Here is a 21,058-nt window from a genome sequence, read left to right as displayed (position 1 = left end):
CAGGACAAGTTGGCAGTCACCAAAGATTCAAACACCTCTAGAAATACTTGAATGATCGCGCGGCGTGATACTCACTCGATAAGAATAGACTCAGCAATGATGCGTAAGCGCACTAGATGCTTTGTGTGGGCTCGCAATTTCAGGATGTGAGACTTTTTTTCAACGAAAACCGTGTGAATCCAAAATTTCTGGGACAAAATATCAGTCAAATTGATCTGCGAACAACAAATTCAACAAAAATTGAGGCATACGACAACCGAGGTTCCACTGTATAAATTCTGCCGCCAAAGTGCGTAGTGGGAGTGACGGTGTTACCCACCACTGCTGAAATTCACCCGCTTTTGGCAGGTTGGCCTGTGGGCCTGTGAAGCCCTGTGATAATAGGGTAATAGTATATATAAATAAACTTCACTTGTTTTTCACCCACAGATGGCTCTCAATCTTCCTGTTGGTTACACGTCTAACGAGAATGTAGTCTGGACAGGCAAAACCTAATCGAAAACTGATTGCAGATATTCAGCGCTGTTTATTGTTTGTATAATTAATGTTAACAGGCCACACCAGGGCAACAAACACACCTGTCAGTCACGTTCCAATACTTTTTCTCACATGAAAATGGGTACTTTCAACAAAAAGCATCTGAAGAGTTCGAGTGTGCACACTTTTTTGTAGTTGTCTATATTCAAGACCATGCAAATATGCATGTTGTTTATCATTTTTAATTAAACACACATACATACACACATAGCACTGCACTTTACAGTGTTTCCCTTTATTGAATTCACTGACAAGTTATACGCTGTCCTGAAGTCAACCTATTTACAGAGCTCACGCAGGGGTACTGCCTACACGCTTGTTGAATTGAATTTGAATATTGGAATATTCTCAGCAATAATTATCACATTTCACATATTCATACATTCTAACAATTGTTTTTCCTTGCAAAATATCTGTTATAATAGCAAACCTCTCTGGGAATATATGTTAATAGTATGTCTTGATAAACACACAGCATAATCTTCTGTTCTCTGTTTTTCCCCAAGTCACAATTGGGTATTGCCGAGGAGCACCTGAAGGAGCTAATCTGCAAAAGAGAGAAGAAATGTCAGGAAATAAATAACTCCCTCTTGGGCATTGATGTAAGTTTTCAATCTAAGGTAAGATTCAGTATTTTAGGTTCTAGTCACTGACGGTGTAGTGGTTGACTCGCCTGGCTTCCTTGCAGGTAGTGTGGGTTCAATTCCCTCTTAGTTCTGGTGTGAATAGTTGTCTAACTCTACAAGTGCCGGCCGGGTGTAGTTTGCCTTTCCTCCAAAGTCAGTTGGGATAGGCTCCAGCTCTCTGCAACCCTGAATCGAATGGGTACTATACAAAATGGATTGATAGATATTTCAGGTTTTACCTGATGTTTACATCATTACAACAAGGGTTGCTTCAAGCCCATTTCAGAAATAGACAGAATAATACCATGAACGGAACACTTATTGCCCCCTGGCTTGGTGCCTGTACAGTGGACAAGAGGGAAGCCTCCCTCTGCCTTTAGGCGGGGCGACGGATCCTGACTATTGTTTGTTCCTATGCACCAAACGGCAGCTTAGTGTACCCACTAGGGCTGCACGATATTTGAAAAAAAGGAAATTTCTAATTTTTTTTTAAAACCTGTGATACATATTGCGATGTGAAATAATACAGGATCAGTATTGGGAAAGTTCACTTTCTACACAAACAAGTTCAACGTTCAGTTCATCGTTCCAAAAATGAACTTGGTCAGTTCATAGTTCATAATTCAAAATTTTAAACTGAGTTCACCAGTCCTAAAACTAACTATCCATCCATCCATTTTCTGAGCCGCTTCTCCTCACTAGGGTCGCGGGCGTGCCGGAGCCTATCCCAGCTATCATCGGGCAGAAGGGGGGGGGGGGGGGGGGGTACACCCTGAACTGGTTGGCAGCCAATCGCAGAGCACATACAAGCAAACAACCATTTGCACTCACATTCACACCTGCGGCAATTTAGAGTTGTCAATTAACCTACCATACATGTTTTTGGGATGTGGGAGGAAACCGGAGTGCCCGGAGAAAACCCACGCAAGCACGGGGAGAACATGCCAACTCCACACAGGCGGGGCTGGGGATTGAACCCCGGTCCTCAGAATTGTGAGGCAGACGCTCTAACCGGTCGACCACTGTGCTGCCCAAAACCTAACTAGTTGATAGTAATTTTTTTTTTCAATATGTTGCTTACTACCCTCAAAATACTGGGATTTCATGTCCACATTGTTGCCACCCTTTCAGTCCACACTAGTAGCCAGCTGCAGCTATCACCCTACAATCTCAAAAACATGAGGAACCACGTGTTGCTTGAATGGTGTTTTGTTAAATCAGGAATGAAAACAAAGAAGGACCTTTGTCCTTAATGTGCAAACAAAAACACCCAACACAGCATCACAGGAATGAAGGTGAAATGAAAGGGCATTGATAACTTTGCATTTCTTGCAGCTCTGGCTGACTATATTAACAAAATTATTGATATATTAAATTACAAAACAAAATACATTGCATATTATCACAATATGATCATACAATGCTTTAAGTAAAGCATTCTGATCCAAATAATAATTTTCCGCGTAATAAATGTTTACAATTATGTATTGTATTACAAAACAACACATTCACTCCCATTTACGGGAGCCAGGATTTGAACCTCGGTCCTCAGAACTGTGAAGCAGATCTGCTAACCAGTCATCCGCCATAATGCATTATTATTATTATTATTATTATTAAAATAAGCAACAAAAAACATGGCAAATCAAGTGTACAACTCACTATAAACATAATTACCAATCAATCACAGAAGAGGTACTGAACTATAAAAAGGGTTTAGACAAAAAAACAAAACAAAAACCAAATGCCATGCAAATCGCAGGTGTACTGGAACCCATTGCAGCTGACGTTGGGCGAGAGGTGGGGTACACCCTGGACTGGACGCCAGCCAATCGCATAGTACATATAGACAAACATGCATTCACACTCACATTCATACCCAAGGACAGTTTAGTCTCCAATTAAACTAACATACATGTTTTAGGAATCAGGCTGCAATCTGACATTTGTAAATGAAGCTCAGAGATTCTACTGCACTTATTGTTCGCCATGACTATTACTGCGAAGCCCGGTCAGGATACAGCCCCCTTTATGGAATGAGTCCCTAGCAAAAAAAATTACATACAATCGAGAAATAATAAAAAAAAAAAAAGGTTTTGCATTATTATCTATTCTAAGCACTGTACATGCACTTGCTACTGCTGACGTACTGTATACCTGTTCCAGTAGCCACAAACAAAACCAGATCAGGACCTGGAATATACACTCATCTCTTTTTGTGAATTATACAATTCAACAAGGATCTGATTGCTACTGCTCAGCCTCTTTTGGAAGAATATTGTAGTGATAATAAATCTTACATACATAACAGCAACATCAATTAAAACAAACAATTAACTTACACACTCTCCTACATTAGTTACTGGCACTTCTGGCAAAAAACCCAAGAGGTCTGCAGGTGCCCAGACTTCTGACAGCGCACAACAATCACATAACTGAAAACACTTTGACTAAAGCTGCACAATAATATGATACGTCTAGTAAGCTCCACAAGACCAACTTAATTTCTCAGCACAGTTCTTGATAGCAGATAAAAGTACAACTCAATAAAGTACAATATGGTCGAAAACTCCTGTTTCCTCCCACATCCCCAAAAACATCCATGGTAGGTTAGTTGACAACTCTAAATTGCCTATAGGTGTGAATGTGAGTGCGAATGGTTGTTTGTTTATATGTGTCCTGCGATTGGCTGGCAACCAGTTCAGGGTGTACCCCGCCTCCTGCCCGATGATAGCTGGGATAGGCTCCAGCACACCCGCGACCCTAGTGAGGAGAAGCGGCTCAGAAAATGGATGGATGGATGGATATGGTCGAAAAGTTCAGTCATTTCAGAACTCATGGATTATAAAGATTCATGAAACACTTGGGAAAATACATTTTAGAGGGCAAATTCCTGCCTAATTTATACATTAAAAATAATGTTCATTGTTTCGTAATTGTTTGTTACATAATATTCTCGTTTCTGGAGATGAGGGTTTTCGTTTACTATAAGCTATAATCATCAATATTATACATGCATATATTTAAAAAAATCTGCAGATATTTAACTCTGAGTGTGTGTAGTGCATTTCTACAATGTCTTTCACTTTTTGAATTGAACTACCTAATTAAATTAAGATTCGGACACTTCTAATTTATTGAGATGTACCTGTATGAGATTTGTACCAAAAACATTCAACAGACTTGAACTCCATTGACAAACTTTGCTCTTTATATTTTTCAGGCTGCTGCTAAGAGAGAGGTAGAGGGTACTGTTTCTGTGTTTTCGAAGCTCATCTCGACAATGGAGTGCTGTCAAGCTCATGTCTTAGAGGTACAAGACTCGACTTGGGATTGGTTGGAAGGATAATCATTTGTCATTATTTATGTGGCTGCTAACGTAGCAATTGCTGTACGGCATCTTTCATTACTTAATGTTGAATAAAACACTAATAACATACAAGTACTGGCTATTGTTAATCGGGAACTTACATGTGTACTTCTGTGTTGCTGCTCACTTGTCATGAAAACACACAGCCAAACAAATTTATAATCCTCTACTCACTCTATTGTCTACCAACTGGAGTTGCGCTCCTCGAGCCACTGTGACATTACCACGCGTGCACAAATCACGTGACAGCTCAAATAACGATAATACATGAAACAAAAAAAATGCTGAAGGTACTCAAATTTAATAGATTAACCCTTTATAGGACACTCATGAAAATACTGTATTTTCTCGTGTATAATGCGCACCTATGTATAATGCGCACCCCCAAAGTTGACCTAAAAATTCTGGAAAACCCTTCAACCTATGTATAATACATTTTTACATTCCATGATTTTGCTTTTACCCATATGATCAAAACATGAAGTATTATCTGTATTTTGTTAGTTTTTACAAATAATTATTCTGAAGTTAAGCACTTTATTTGAACACATACTTTCTTTTTATTTACTTGCTCTTACTTTGAAATTCACAGCCCTACTATTATTTAGTAAATGAGAAAACACACAGTTGTGCTCATATGTTTGATTACCCAGGCAGAATTTGTTTTTCTTTTAAGAAAACATGAAGGACCAGGCGAAACACATTAAATTTTATTTTAATGGGATTCAAATTAAACTGTCAAGCATTTCACAAAATCATTATAATTAAACAAAACATAACCATAAAGAAATAAATGATGGTTGTTGTTCAGTCATCATTCGTATTAAAAAACAAAAAACATTTCACAAATTCTGCCTGGGTATGTAAACGTATGAGTACAATTGTACATATATGCAGTCATATGTACCCCTGTCGTATTGGAATGAAAGTGTAGTCTACACCTTTTTCATAACCTCTAGGTGCCATACTAGAATGAAAGTGTACAACTTTTTCATAACCTCTAGGGGGCGGTGGCATAGCGGAATGAAAGTGTACAGCATTTCATAACCTCTAGATGAACCTATGGCGCCTACCAGTGTGGTCGCCTCGGTAACGCGCTCTCTAGTATTGTCTTTGTTTTTGTGTTTTTCGTCCGTCTTTGGAGACCTTACACGACTCACTTACACAAGGGGAGACCTGCTAACCATCAAGGAGTCTACTCCGGACTTTCTGTCACCAACTTTCGAATATCCGCTCAGTTTTTTCCCCGAGTTACTCACCGGAGCGGCGTCCGCGGTTTTCGGCGCATGGAGACGGAAGCGGCGCCACAGAGGGAAGCGAGCCGGCATTCAGGTGAAACTCCGCAAGAGAGGACACAGATTGGCGTTCCCGTCGATCCACCTCGCGAATGTACGCTCCCTACCCAACAAAATGGACGAGCTTCATCTTCTGTTAAAGACCAGTAAAGACTTCGGACGTTCCGCGGCCATGTGCTTCACGGAGACCTGGCTCTGCGACGCTGTACCTGATGACGCCGTTATGCTTCCCGGTTTCCACATTCATCGAGCGGACCGCGACATGGAATCATCGGGAAAAACAAAGGGCGGCGGCATATGCCTCTATATCAACGAAAAATGGTGTACGGACGTCACGGTGCTCAGCACACACTGCAGCCCGCATTTGGAGTCGCTATTCTTAAACTGTAAACCATTCTACTCGCCACGTGAGTTCGCATCATTCATCCTGACTGCAGCCTACATCCCGCCTCAAGCTAACACGAACGCCGCATTGCTAACACTCGCCGATCAAGTCAACGAAATTGAAAAAAAACACCCCGACTCACCCCTCATTATTCTCGGGGACTTTAACAAAGCTAAACTCAACCACGAACTCCCTAAATACAAGCAGCACATCGACTGTCCTACCAGGGAAAATAATACTTTAGACCACTGCTACACTACGGTAAAAAACGCATACCGTGCTATACCTCGTGCAGCCTTGGGCTCGTCTGATCACTGCTTAATTCACTTAATACCGACGTACAGGCAAGAACTTAAATGCGCGAAGCCTACAGTGAAAACAGTAAAAAGGTGGACAAATGAAGCCAAGATGGAACTTCAAAGCTGTTTAGACTGCACAGACTGGAGTGTCTTTGAAAATTCAGCTGGCAGCCTGGATGAATATACGGACACTGTCACATCCTATATCAGTTTCTGTGAAGAGGTCTGTGTACCAACAAAATCATTTCGCACATTCAACAACAATAAGCCGTGGTTCACTGCTAAACTTAAGCAGCTTCGCCAAGCTAAGGAGGATGCATATCAGAGCGGGGACAGGGCCCTGTATAATCGAGCTAGAAACCAGCTGACCAAAGAAATTAACATTGCAAAGAGGATCTATACAGCAAAGTTGGAAAAACAGTTTAGCGCAAACGACTCTAAATCAGTCTGGCATGCATTCCAATCGCTGACTAATTACAAGCGACGATCCCCCCAAGCTGAGAACAATAGCACACTAGCCAACGACTTGAATACCTTCTACTGCAGATTTGAAAAGGACAGTTTCACACCACACACCAACCCGGCCGCACCCGCGACCACAATCACACCTCTGACCTCTGCGTTAACCATCCATGAACAGGATGTGAGACGCATCTTCAAACAACAAAAGATTAACAAAGCGGCAGGCCCGGACCACGTGTCCCCATCCTGCCTCAAAGTCTGCGCGGACCAGCTCGCTCCAGTCTTCACTCAGATCTTCAACAGATCTCTGGAACTGTGCGAAGTTCCATCCTGTTTCAAACGCTCCACCATCATCCCAGTCCCCAAGAAACCTGCAATCTCGGGTCTGAATGACTACAGGCCTGTCGCTTTGACATCTGTGGTCATGAAGTCCTTTGAACGTCTTGTGCTGGACCACCTCAAGAGTGTCACAGGTCCCCTGCTGGACCCCCTGCAGTTTGCCTACCAAGCGAACAGATCTGCGGATGATGCAGTCAACATGGGACTGCACTTCATCCTAGAACACCTCGACAGTGCAGGGACCTACGCGAGGATCCTGTTCGTCGACTTCAGCTCAGCGTTCAACACCATCATCCCTGAACTCCTTTCATCCAAGCTTCTCCAGCTCAGCGTCTCACCTGCCATCTGCCAGTGGATTTACAGCTTTCTGACGGGCAGGACACAGCAGGTCAGGCTGGGGGAGGCCACGTCATCCACACGCAGCATCAGCACTGGGGCGCCCCAAGGTTGTGTCCTCTCTCCACTGCTCTTCTCTCTCTACACGAACGACTGCACCTCAGCGAACCCGACTGTCAAACTCCTGAAGTTTGCAGATGACACCACTGTCATCGGCCTCATCAAGGACGGTGACGAGTCTGCATATCGACAGGAAGCGGGGCGGCTGGAGCTGTGGTGCGGCCGACACAACCTGGAGCTGAACACGCTCAAGACTGTAGAGATGATCGTGGACTTCAGGAGGCATCCTTCGCCACAGCTGCCCCTCACGTTGTCCAGCTGCCTTGTGTCAACCGTCGAGACCTTCAAGTTCCTGGGAATTACAATCTCCCAGGACCTGAAGTGGGCGACCAACATCAACTCCGTCCTCAAAAAGGCCCAGCAGAGGATGTACTTCCTGCGGCTTCTGAGAAAGCACGGCCTGCCACCGGAGCTGTTGAGGCAGTTCTACACAGCAGTCATTGAATCAGTACTGTGTTCTTCCATCACAGTCTGGTTTGGTGCTGCTACAAAAAAGGACAAACTCCGACTGCAACGGACAATCAAAACTGCTGAAAGGATTGTCGGTACCCCCCTACCCACCCTTGAGGACTTGCACGCTGCCAGAACTAAGACAAGGGCATGCAAAATCCTCTCGGACCCTCCCCACTCCGGTCACCAGCTCTTCCAGCTCCTTCCCTCAGGTAGGCGCTACCGATCAATGCAAACTAGAACTAGTAGACATTCCAACAGCTTCTTCCCTCTTGCAATGAACTTCTTAAACAGCTAATTTATAATTCCATTACAACAAGCTGGCAATTTTTTGACTTGAGTTCGTTGTCACATTTCTGTGGGGCCAATTATGTATTACTCGTGCACTCACTGTAGTTGTCTCGCCGTGCTGCACTATTTGCATATACTGGCCACTCATGCCAGAGTAGCATCTGCTCCATTTGCACACTGATTGAGGAGTATCTGTAACATTTGCACAACCATTGTCCCAGATTATCGCACTACTCGTCACTTTATGCATACACTCCTTGTAGTCTCAGTGCCCTTTGCACATTGGTCATTGCACCGGACTATTGCGATATTAGCCATTCGAACTGGTCTAAGTGCTAGAGGACTCTGCATCTTTTTGCACAATTGTTTTTTGTCAATGTCTTTATGTCTCCAAAGTGTTCTGTAAATTGACTGTCTGTTGTAATAGAGCGGCTCCAACTACCGGAGACAAATTCCTTGTGTGTTTTGGACATACTTGGCAAATAAAGATGATTCTGATTCTGATGGCTGCATACATTTATAACACGTGAAAGTCTTTTTCATTTTCTCCTATACCTATGTATAATGCGGACTATTGACTTTTGACATTTTTTTGGGGGTAAAAAATGCGCATTATACATGAGAAATTACGGTACTTGCAAATTTAAAATTTGTGAGAATTGTCCTTCAGTTTTTCACTTGAATACAATTCCTCTCTCTTCGTGTATACATATTTAGTTGTGTGGGCATGGTTTTCTAAAATTGAAGTACACTTTACAAAGCAAATCTTTGTATAGTGACAATAAAACACATTCTATTGTATTCTGTTCTATTCTATCGAAACAATGTTACGACGGCAACATTTAAGCAGCAAACACAGTATTTCCAGTAAATGTTCTTATTTTGAAACTCAAAATTGAATTTGAGGATTGCCCGGCAACGTCACTGTTCACTTGAACGTCACAAATGTGCAATTCACGTAAATTAGACTCCTCAAGCAACATTACACAAATGCATACAAAATGAATATGAGTTTAAAACACTTCAATGATAAAGATGAACATAAATGACTTTGTGGCCATGTACAGTCTCACTGAAGCCTGGATTTCAAACAGCCTATGTGGGTGCTGAGGAGTGGCGGATTTGACTTACCCCACCGTAAAGATGGCCCGAGCAGCTCGCAATTAATATATTTGTCTAATAACATGGCAAAAACTTTCAGTCATTTGACAAGATAAAGCCCTGTGATCGTAAAAGACAAGACATGGTGGTATTCGAATACATGTCGTGTAGTGTTGCCACTGTCTGCCCGAGATACGGCAAAAGACTTTATGGCAGTACACTGACAGTGCAATCGTGAAAGACCAAATTTGTTTTGTAGTCTGATCCAGGCGTTAGGTCCATATTCTCCCATTGGTGCATAAGTGTTCTTTTTAAGCGTTTGGCTTGCATATGCTGCAAGGTGCGCCAATTCTCCCGTATTTGACTTCTGACCCCACGCCCGCGCGCACTGGGTGAATGTGTGCGCAACCGCCCGTAAGTCGTGACTCACTGAAGTCTTAGTGAGGATTCAATAACTGACAAGTGGAGTTTCCCTGAGACATGTGATTGCCATAAGTTCATTTGGAAAATATGTCAATACTTTAAATGTCAAATTAACCCCAGTAGCGTATATGGAAGTTAAGTGTCCAGTGAGACATGAGCATCGCTTGTCTAGCAGGCTACTTTGAAGGAGCATATGTTTTTGTATTCTCTAATCTCTATTAAATAAATAATGTACAATATTTGTAATTAAAACCAAGTATTGTGCTTATGACTGAATACGATTGGAAATCCATCAATAAGAAAGCGAGTGAGTCAGCTGTTGATCAGCATGGGTCAAGCAACCATACCAGCACCACACACTCGAGCGCGTCACTTCAACGGATTTCACGACCGACGATGACATAGATCAAATAAAAACAAAATGAATCCAAATCTAACCCACCATTGTGTCATTAAGTTGACTGCAGTTGTTGTGAGCGGCACTTTCAGACAAACTCCAAGCTGGCATGCAACATGTTTGAAGTGAAAATGCCCCTCGCTGGTGCAAGAAAAATATTGTCCTGGTGCTGAATTTAACTTTGCCAGTTAATATGACATAATATGTTAACGTTCGGCCGTGGATCGGCATAATGTGGTAGGACACATTTACAGCCGTTGCCCAGTCGGTGAGCGTATATGGGCCAGGTGTCTCCCGCACTGTCAGCATGCTGAGTGTAGCCGCCATGCTGCCACCAGCCACCGAAGGCTCGGAGCACGGAATTGAATCCAAACGTGCACAATGATGTTTCACCATGGAGACCCTATTCTTACAACAGCCTCTGGAGTGCAGATGAGGAAACTCGATTAAGTCTTTGGCAGAATGTGCGCTCCACCAGATATGAGAGGGAACAACCAGACTTCAGACCACTCCACCCAAAGTGTGAAAATGGCTAGAAGGTGCACAAATGATAGAATTAAGTGGACAGCAGGATGGTCTGACTTAAGCATATGGGAGCTACCAAATTAAATTCAGTTTTTGTGCAGATCACCGCATGTTCATGTAACAGACGTAGCCAAACACAGATGACACCCCCTTTAATATTACAGTGGTTTTGTGTAAAATAAGACATTTTCATTTAAATTATTCCACATAAAAATCCTGAAAGGCTTGCTTATGAGTTTTAGAAAATACACAGTACACTAAATATTTACTTGATTGCGTATTTCTCAGTTGATGGGTGGGCAGGCACTCCAGAACTATTTGTATTCATACATTTAAAGAGTTGATTTATCATAATATGTTACCTGTAATTCATGGGAAAGTTTATGCTCTTATTATTTAATGCTATGTTATTAGGGGAACCAAATATCACTACCCCACATACACACCTGGAAGTGCACAAGAGAATGCTTTTCCGGCCCATGGTGAACAAAATTGAACTGCACCATTTAGTTCATAGTAGTCATTTATTCATTTTTTTCTTTTTTTTTTTATCCCCAGGTGATAGAGATGAATCGTAGAACTGCCCACCATAGGAGTCAGAGCTTGCTGACAGTCCTCGAAGAGGAGATCGCAGAGTTGAAAAACAGGAGCACATCACTGGGCCATCTTGCTCTGACAGAAGACCACATACTTTTTCTACAGGTTTAAATAAGACAGATCCCAACCCTCAAATAAGCACTTTCGCTAAAGCCAGCAGTTTTTTTTAACATAGGCTTGACCCATACACCACATATTATTGTAGCGTATATTGGTGTGAAATAAAAACGTAATTAATTTGCTAAGGGGTCGGAGGATAACGTTTGCGTTCACCATCACTTGAAGTCTGTTTCAAGCGGAACAGTAGGATGTTGTAACTAAACTAAAAAATGGGGCACCACAGGATTCCATCAGTGGCGGCTAGTCAATATGGGCGCTAGGGCACAGCCCTACTGGTTAGTTGAATTCTTGAATAAGAAACAAATTAAAATGAAATATTATAATTAAAATATTACAAATTATATCTATATCCACTTTTAGTTGAGCAATATACATTGTATATAGTTAATTGTATAATGATTCTTTTATTGCTGTCTCGTTCTATGATGTAATTTCCGGTCTAGGGACGCTCAGACGTTTATTGGTAAACTGTTGCTAAAGGTTTTACATGCGCATTGGGTCCTAGTCCAATGCAAAAGATATTGCAGAGGTGGGACGTCGCATTAAAAAGGAATTCCACTCGCCATTCTGGTCAGTCCACATAATTTCCAGTCTCCGGACCCTCCCCCCGCGTCTCTCGGCGTTGTGGAGTAGAGCTACGTGCAGTTTTAAAAATGGTGGCAGGGACCTTAAGTAACTTAGTGAAGCCGCTTAAGTGGCACCTTTTGAGAGAAGAATGTGAACACAGTGATGGTGTATCTAAACAGCCCAAGAAACGTTGCACAGAGGGCCCAGGTGATCTTCTGAGGATAGCTACAGAGGTGAAATAGAACTATGTGTACTGTATGTCTTTACAATGTATTTAATCATTATAGAGCTATATTGCAACAAAGTGGGGAACAATGCTGTTAAATGATAGATAGATTGATAGATAGGGTTGATAGATAGATATTTTATTCATTCCGTGAGGAAAATTTGATTGTCACACCAGGAGTTAAGGTGTCAGTAATCAGCAATCAATGTATATTCCTCGGTATTATGCGCCATTTAGTGGTGACAATGAATAGCATATCTTAAACCGAATAGCTGTGCCATCAATTATTTTCTTCCATGGACTGTTTGGGGTATATTTTACAAAACTGAATAGTTTAATACATTAAAATTAGTGTGTGTGACAGTGAAACATGGCAATTGAAAATTGACGCCAATAACCCCTCAGCATAATTTTTTTGTCCATATCCATTGTTTGCACAATGTGTTGGAGACAGTTGTGTGTGTAAAATTCCTTGAAACCAAGAAACCCTGGTCCATAGGTTGGAAGAGGGAGGTGGTGTTGGCTAGGACTCCCTCATAATTTAAATTCACTGCCGGCATTGTCTATCATGAGCAACACTTTCAGATGAACCTCTGATGGAACCAGTTTGAAGCAAGGATTTTGGTGACCCAAGCTTTGGGGTTGTGCACCCAGAACACAGGTAGCAGGTTTTTATTTTTAAGGGCCCTGAGGTTCGCCGACTTATAGTGGCTACGGAAAGTTTTCAGACCCCCTTAAATTTTTCACTCTTTGTTATATTGCAGCTATTTGTTAAAATCATTTAGGTTCATTTTTTTCCTCATTAATGCACACACAGCACGTCATATTGACAGGGAAAAAAAACGCAATTGTTGAAATTTCTGCTAATTTATTGAAAAAGAAAAGCGTGTGTTGTTTCGTCCGGTTCAGTTGGCAAACAGATTTGACAGCAGACATTCAAATTTGCAGAAATACAATCACTAGTGGCGCTATTCCGATGGTAACACTGGTGGCGTTCATGTCAAGTTCTTAAAGTATTATATAACATTCAAGTCCAGTGAAGATTGTGATTAGTTAATCAGGGGTTGGAGTAGATTTCCACTACCTGTGGGTGTCGCTAGTGCTCCATCCATTGTCCCAGCCAGAAGGAACAAGTGTCACTGAAAACAGCGGGAAAAAGTCTTTGTTGGTGAGACTCTCCAGGCTGGCTGGGGGTGGAAGTTAATTAATTTAGCGTCCGGGTACGAAACCAGTTGTCTGTGTCTCAGCTTTGATGCTACTTGGGAGTGGCTTGAAATTCATTTAGCATCCGTGTGCGAAGTTAAATCTGCTGACCTTCTCCTTTGATACGTAGACCAGGCTTTCTTTAGATGTCTTGTGTAGCAGACTGGCTCAGCGGGGCAGCCGAGGCAGGTATGCGGAACTGCACGAGACTGGGGTTGCTGGGTGTCATCTTTAATGACGTGTCCGGTACATACTCTTGGGGCATCCCACACAGGACACCCTGTGGGACATGGTCAAAAGCCTTCTCCAAGCCTTCAAAGCACATGTAGACTGGCTGGGGGAAAACACTCTTGGACTCTCCTGAGTGTGTAGAAATAGTTCACTATTCCATGGCCAGGACAAAAAAAAACATACACTCTAGTACGCCTTCTTAAAAAAGGCGTAGCAGCGCCCCAGTCTGCCAGTTCAGAGGCACTGTCGCTGATGTCCACACAATTTTGTAAAACAGTGTCAAACAGGACTGGCCCACAACATCTAGTCTTTAGGAACACCGGGCAGAGCTCATCTACCGCAGGGGCCTTGCCACCGAGGATCTTTTGAAAGACCTTGATGACCTCAACCCCAAGATAGGAGAGCCCACCTCATGGAAGATTTGTCTGTGAAATTGAGATGGTATTCGAAATATTCTCCTCACTGACTCACAACGTCCCGAGTTGAGGTCAGCAGCGCCCCATCCCCACGATACACAGTGTTGATGTTGGACTGCATGCCCTTCCTGAGACATGGGACGGTGGACTGTAATTTCCTTCCATTTGGAAGTTGCTCTTCACAGCCTCACCATTCTCCTCCCACACCAAAGTTTTTGCCTCAACAACCACCAAAGCTGCATTTTGCTTGGCCTGCCGATACCCAGCAGCTGCCTCTGGAGTCTCATAGGCCAAAAAGAACCGATAGGCGGTGTCCAACAACAGGTTCGGAGATTACCCCCACAACAGGCACTGACCACCTTACGGTCATGGCTCAAGTCGGCCCTAAAAAATGAAGGCATGGAAAATGGCCCATTTGGACTCAATTTCCCCCGCCTCCCCCGGGACGTGGGTGAAGTTCTGCCGGAGGGGCACTAACTTCTGTCAGAGGATTCTGCCAGACGTTCCCAGCAGACTCTCACAATATGTTTGGGCCTGCCAGGTCGGCTCGGCATCTTACCCCACCATTGCAGCCAACACACCACCAGGTGGTAATCGGTTGACAGCTCCATCCCACTCTCACTTTACCTGTCCGATTACACAACTGCAAAGTCGATCACTGAACTGTGGCCTAGGATGTCCTGGTGCCAGTACACGTATGTACACCTTTATGTTTGAACATGGTATTCGTTATGGACAATCCATGACGAGCACACAAGTCCAAAAACAGACCTTCACACACTAGCTCAGGTTCCTTCACTGTCATAGAAGTGACATTCCACGTTCCTTGAGCCATCTGATTTCATCAGGGATTGGACTGGCCTTCGGCCACCACCCAGCTCACTGTGCACCCAATCCCATGGGAAATGTGCTGGACTTTTCTTGTAATATGTACCAAATTGCTTGTGCTCGTATCGGACATGCAAAGACCAAAGGCATGAAAAAGGTGACAAAAAAACATTGTAAGGGGGGGTCTGGGGGGATCCACCCGGCCCCCGCAGAGAATATTATATTTTAACCACAGCATGAACATCAATAAAAGAAAATAAAAAAAAATAATAAAATGTGAAAGTGCAAATTCTGATGTTGCTGTGTGTGTGTGCATGCGTGTGAGTATGTGTGTGTGTGTGTGTGTGTATGCACAGTCAAAACTACAACAACACATCTGAAATTCACTGCACGGAGCTTTCTAAAGTGAGCTGAAATATTCATGTTTGGGCAGACAGTGCCAGACAAACACTACAATACATGAAAGCTGTTGTTTTTGTTCGTCTAAATGTAAACACGAGTAGCGCGCCGTTGCCTTCATGGTAACGACGACCTTCCCAAAATGCTGGCCACGTAGGCACGACAATCAGCCGGGCTGACTTATGTAGTGTACCATAGTGTACCTATGCCCGGTAAGCCCAGTAGAAGACGTAGTGTGAGGTCATGTGACTTCTTGTGTCGTTTGATTGATGAAATAGACTTAAACGTCACTAGCGCTTAAATTGGATTGCCGCAAAAAGTGCCCAATGCGTAACTCGAAGTCGTAGTCTCGCTCACGAAATAGTTGATAAATAACCAATGATTGATCAATAAAAGTAGCAAGCGGCATTTAGATCATTGTAACGGAGTAAAAGTACCATTACTTCTTAACAGCAGAAGCAGCGGAAGTGTTTTTTCTGGTCTTGTCCACTCATGTGACTTATCCAAAGCAGGTCCCGAGCACACAGGCGGAACGTCAGGCCAATGCGCTCGCATATTAGTCTGCTACGGCGTAATATTCAGAAATTACATCTCTGTGTGGATGTGTGGAATGGTTCTAGCTGCCAGCGTTCAAGGAGTATGAAACAGCCTCTAACGACGGCGACGGCCCCAGGAAAAAACCATACTATACGATTCACGGAAATGGCCTATTTTGTGTTCAAAACGGGGAATTTTGCCGAAAATCGACCGATTTGCATATAGTATACAGTGCTGTGAAAAAGTGTTGGCCCCCTTCTCAATTCTTATATGTTTGCATAGTTTCCCCACTTTAATGTTTAAGATCATCAAACAAATGTAAATATCAGACAAATATAACCCAAGTGAATTTTTTTTAATGGTGATTTCATTTATTCAGGAAAAAAATATATATTTAAAGTTACCTTGCCCTGTGTGAAATGTAAATATCAGACAAATATAACCCAAGTGAACTTAAGATGCTATTTCTAATTGGTGATTTCATTTATTAAGGGAAGAAAAAACTATTTCAAGTTGTGTGACCCTGTGTGAAAAAGTAATTTCCTCCCTTGTTAAATCATGAATTAATTGTGGCTAATCACAACCTTTGGATAATTTTCACTGATCATGCCTGATTACCTCCAGACCTGTTCAACCAAGAAATCACTTAAACAGAACGTGTCTGACAAAACAGAAAATCCTGAAGGAGAATGTTAAGGCATCAGTTTGTGACCTCAAACTGAAAGCGCACTTGGGTTCTGCAGCATGAAAACAATCCAAAAAGTCCAAATCTGAATGCCTATAAAAAAACTAAATAAAAGGTTTTGGAGTGGCCTAGTCAAAGTCCAGACTTGATCCGGATTGAAATGCAGTGGCATGTTCGAAAACCAGCCATTCTTGCTGAATTAAAAAAATTCTGCAAGGAAGAGTGGGCCAAAATATCTCCACAGAGATCTGTAAGACTCATTGCCAGTTATAGAAAACGCTTCATTTTAGTGCTGCTGAGGATGGCCCAACCAGTTATTCGGTTTAGGGGGCCATTACTTTTTCACACAGGGCCAGGTAACGTTGAATAATTTTTCGTAATAAATGAAATCACCACTTTAAAAACATTTTAAGTTCTCTTGGGTTATATTCGTCTGATATTTACATTTGTTTGATAATCCTAAACATTAAAGTGGGAAAGCTATGCAAAAATATAGTAATTTGAGAAAGGTGCCAATACCAACTGTCAAACAATTCAGATTTCAGTGATATCCCATTGATATGTATTTGTATTGAATTACACATTTTCTCTTTACAGATGTTCCCTTCCTTGTCTACCCCACCACAGTTGAAAGATAGCTCAAATGTCTCACTGTCGTCCGAAATGACGACAGGGACAATTCTAGAATCTGTCAGCCAAATGGCAGAGCGTTTTCAAGAAGAGATCCAAAAACTTCCAATGGAATGTAAGTCTAGCAAAGTCAAAACTGGAAGAGATTTTACTCAACAAAAGACTGAGACATTTTGCACACAAACTATAGAAGGTTATGTGGAGTCTAGTCATAATTATGAGCTCAACCAGTGGTGGGTGTTCTTTAATCAAAAGTCCTTTTATATTCATTGCATTAATTTAGCAGTTTTATTCCCAAAATTTGTTAATCAAAATGTATCCATTTAATTTTTTTTTTCATGTTGCATTAATTTTTCACTATCATTAAATATTTGTAATAATTCATTGTAAATACTAGTCCTCGGAATCGGGGTGTACAGTATATCCCCACTCGCTATTCGTGCGTGCATGAATGACGAATCAGATTCAAATTCTGACTCCTTGTGCTCTTTAAAGTGAAGTGATATATGATATCATCGTCCAAAGAATGAAAAATCCAATGTGCATGTTTGAAAACTTCATAAACTTTACTAATATTTAGTTTTGCATTCGTATATTATTGGAAAAACTACAAAACGCCGTTCGCTGGTAGAAAAATAAAGAATTGTCTCCCAGAAAACGTGTGTGTAGTTCAGCTTTTCACCGCAAGGTGGAAATGCCAATCCTCTTGCAGCTGAATCTAAAAAGTGTAAGGTACAATGTGTGTATTTTAATTTCATTTTGCATGGAACAACAACAAAAACAACAAAATTTAACTAACAGTACAGTGACCAAACCAAAAAAGAACAAAGTGTTTCCATACGTGGGACAACACTTTCCTCCCAAAATCTACCCAAATTTGCTTTGGAGCAGAAACAAATGCTACCGCAGGATGTTTTTATTTTTATTTTTTCCCCCATCTGCAAAACAGAGGACAAGTCCCCGACCGGGGGATGCGCAAAAGCGTTGCGCACTAAGTCAAAATGGGTGTGCCCATAAACACATATTTTGTGTTTTTGAAGTAAATGTGACATGGCTAGCTAGTGTTGCAGGTGTCGTCAGAATGACGTATTATGTTATTTTTTGATTCGTTGTGATTCAGATGGGAAAATTCTGATTGGGCATTCGTTTTTTGTTTTTTTTTTCCACTCGTGAATTGACACGACTCCCACCTTACTTGTTCTTAGCACTAGTAAATACAATAGAAATAGTATTCTAATAAACAATCTGATATTTATGCATTGAGCCTCAATTATTCAATTAAAACAGTTTAATTATTCATAATTTATTCCATTATAAAAATACAATAAAAAAGAATGAATTCATTATTACAATTAACTTATATGTATTATGTTATTATGAATGACCTGACCCATCTGTTTTAAAAAAAAAATGAAATGTGGCACACGTTTGCTGCGCTACACCGTTACAGCTCCTGATGTGCGGAAACGCTGTTTATTTGGAAATAGTTAAAAAATGTTTCGTCATATGAGAATCTTCATTGTGTTTTGTGCTTCAGGGTCAATTTGAAATGTATTTAAAACCTGTTTCTTATTTGTTGATTGATAATAGTACATATTTTCTCTTCAATTAACAGGCAACAAATCCTTATTGCTCCAATGTGTAGACAGACCTAAACCAAGTAAGTTCTGACTTGTCAATAACAAACACACACACACACACACAAACAAAAATAATGCACTGACTATCAATTTTTTTACTGCAGGGACAAAAATGGTTCAAGATTATGCAGGTATTTTTATATTTGGAATGTTTATTATTTATTTATGTATGCATGTTGAAACGTCATCAAATTTAACCATCAATGCTTCTCTTTGAACGTGACAGCAAATATAACGCTTGACCCAAATACAGCCCACCCTCATCTAATCATCTCGGTAGATGGGAAGCAGGTCTTTTGTGGTGGCAGTCATCAGCCTCTACCTGACAGCCCAAACCGGTTTGACCGGGTGGTGTGTGTGCTGGCTCACCAGGGATTTCGGTCAGGACGTCATTACTGGGAGGTAACAGCTGCATGCATTGAATCAATTGCAACTTGACTGTTCTGGTCTTCTTAGAAGAAATTTCGTCTCGAATCCGAACAGGCTTCATCAGATCATGCACAAGGCTAATAAGACAGCACTAGCCTGGGTGTTGGTGTGGAAACGCAACTATTTATCCTCCAAGTTAGAGGCACGCCCCAAACCATGAATGCCATCCATCCATCCATTTTCCATACCGCTTATCCTCACTAGGGTCGCTAGCATGCCTCAGCCTATCCCAGCTGACTCTGGGCAAGAGGAGGATACAACCTGAACTGGTCCAAACCATGAATGGTGTCACTCTTTTGGAATGCAATATGACAGTCGTTAAGATGCGTCGCAGAGAGGCTTATGCCTGACAACAGTAGTTGTTGGGTGGAATCTCCCTTGTTAATATTCCATTCAGTTGTAAAAAAAAATTGGGAAGCCACCTCAATGCGAATTGAGGTTGTGTTATTTATTAGAGGCAGAGTTATTGAGTCTCTGTGGAAGGGATGAAACGACTGCATTGCATATGGGAGACAGGTGGTGTGGTAAGTCTCCTCCTCTGTTTCGAGATGGTCTTTCACCCTTAATGTCGATGGCCTCTCACTCCTTTGATCAAACCATCTGTCTTCTCAGTCTACACATTTTTGTCCTCAAAAGACTACTGTTTCTCTTTGAAGTGCAGGTAGACAGCTGAGTCCCTTATCTGACATCAGTGCATTCCTCATTGCTTCTTTGGGTATGACGTGTCCGGTCTTTATCTCAGTGTGTGACCAGGTTTGAAGTGTACTGGAATGTTGTGTTGAATCCTCGAGTGAAATCCTTCCTACATACAGAATGACAATATTATTACATCTTTTACTCTTTTTTTTTTTGTTCTCATCCACCTTGTATAACCCCCGATTGCACTTGCTCTTGTCTCTTCTTGAACTACTAGAGCGGCTCCAACCACCGGAGACAAATTCCTTGTGTGTTTTTTGGACAGACTTGGCAAACAAAGATGATTCTGATTCTGATGTACATTTGACAGACGACCAGCGAGGGTAACTACAGGTTTTGAGAAACCTCCCTCAGTTACCTATGGTCTTTCTCTTTTGTCTGTGGGGTGGTTAGAACATTATCAACTCTCTACAACAGAGTTGATAATGTTCTAACCTGAAAACTGAAAACTTCCAATTTGTGTTCCAGTGGATGGTGTGAGTCAAAAAGTAAGAATTGGCCATTGTGTGTGTGTTTTCTGTACACCCAATATGGAGGCCCTTGCCGTCTCCAATGTGGTCATCACAGTCCAAAAAAGGCAACTTCATTGTTTTTGAAATCCTCACGTGTGAACTTGATGTAATAGTCCTCTGAGTTAATGTGCTTGGTGAAGGCTTGCACTTCATGGCTTTTGATTTTAACCCATGTGTGATACACATATCTGTATCAATAATTTAGAGCTGTTCCCTTAAAGGAGTTCAGGACCCTCCTTTCCATGTCCTCCATGTGAAGGTTGGCTACGATGGGGGAAACCACAGAAACTATTGCGTAATCCTATTTTTTTTCTTCTTCTATGAAATTATCCCATGGATTGAAAGCATGTCTTGTTACGAAAAAGTTCCAGCAAGTGGCATATCTG

The 21,058-nt window shown here is 41.8% G+C and overlaps 1 protein-coding gene across 5 annotated transcripts in view; it reads left to right on the top strand.

The window, feature by feature from the left end:
• The window catches only part of LOC133477377 (E3 ubiquitin-protein ligase TRIM21-like), an 88,229-nt gene that overhangs the window by 64,081 nt on the left and 3,090 nt on the right, over nucleotides 1-21,058 (top strand). For 3 of the 5 annotated variants that reach the window (XM_061772027.1, XM_061772028.1, XM_061772029.1), the window contains 7 exons: nucleotides 1,044-1,157; nucleotides 4,387-4,476; nucleotides 11,515-11,658; nucleotides 17,363-17,510; nucleotides 19,011-19,055; nucleotides 19,140-19,166; nucleotides 19,262-19,437. In XM_061772027.1, the coding sequence (XP_061628011.1) occupies nucleotides 1,044-1,157; nucleotides 4,387-4,476; nucleotides 11,515-11,658; nucleotides 17,363-17,510; nucleotides 19,011-19,055; nucleotides 19,140-19,166; nucleotides 19,262-19,437 (744 nt within the window). Of the gene's footprint in view, nucleotides 1-1,043; nucleotides 1,158-4,386; nucleotides 4,477-11,514; nucleotides 11,659-17,362; nucleotides 17,511-19,010; nucleotides 19,056-19,139; nucleotides 19,167-19,261; nucleotides 19,438-20,377; nucleotides 20,484-21,058 lie in introns of all 5 variants that reach the window. The other 2 variants (XM_061772031.1, XM_061772030.1) reach the window with 2 other exon arrangements.

The sequence above is a fragment of the Phyllopteryx taeniolatus genome, chromosome 4 (genome assembly GCF_024500385.1).
Source record: "Phyllopteryx taeniolatus isolate TA_2022b chromosome 4, UOR_Ptae_1.2, whole genome shotgun sequence".
In the NCBI taxonomy this organism is placed as follows: domain Eukaryota; kingdom Metazoa; phylum Chordata; class Actinopteri; order Syngnathiformes; family Syngnathidae; genus Phyllopteryx; species Phyllopteryx taeniolatus.
Note: the sequence above shows the minus strand (reverse complement) of the source record. Positions and strands in the feature narration are given on the sequence as shown.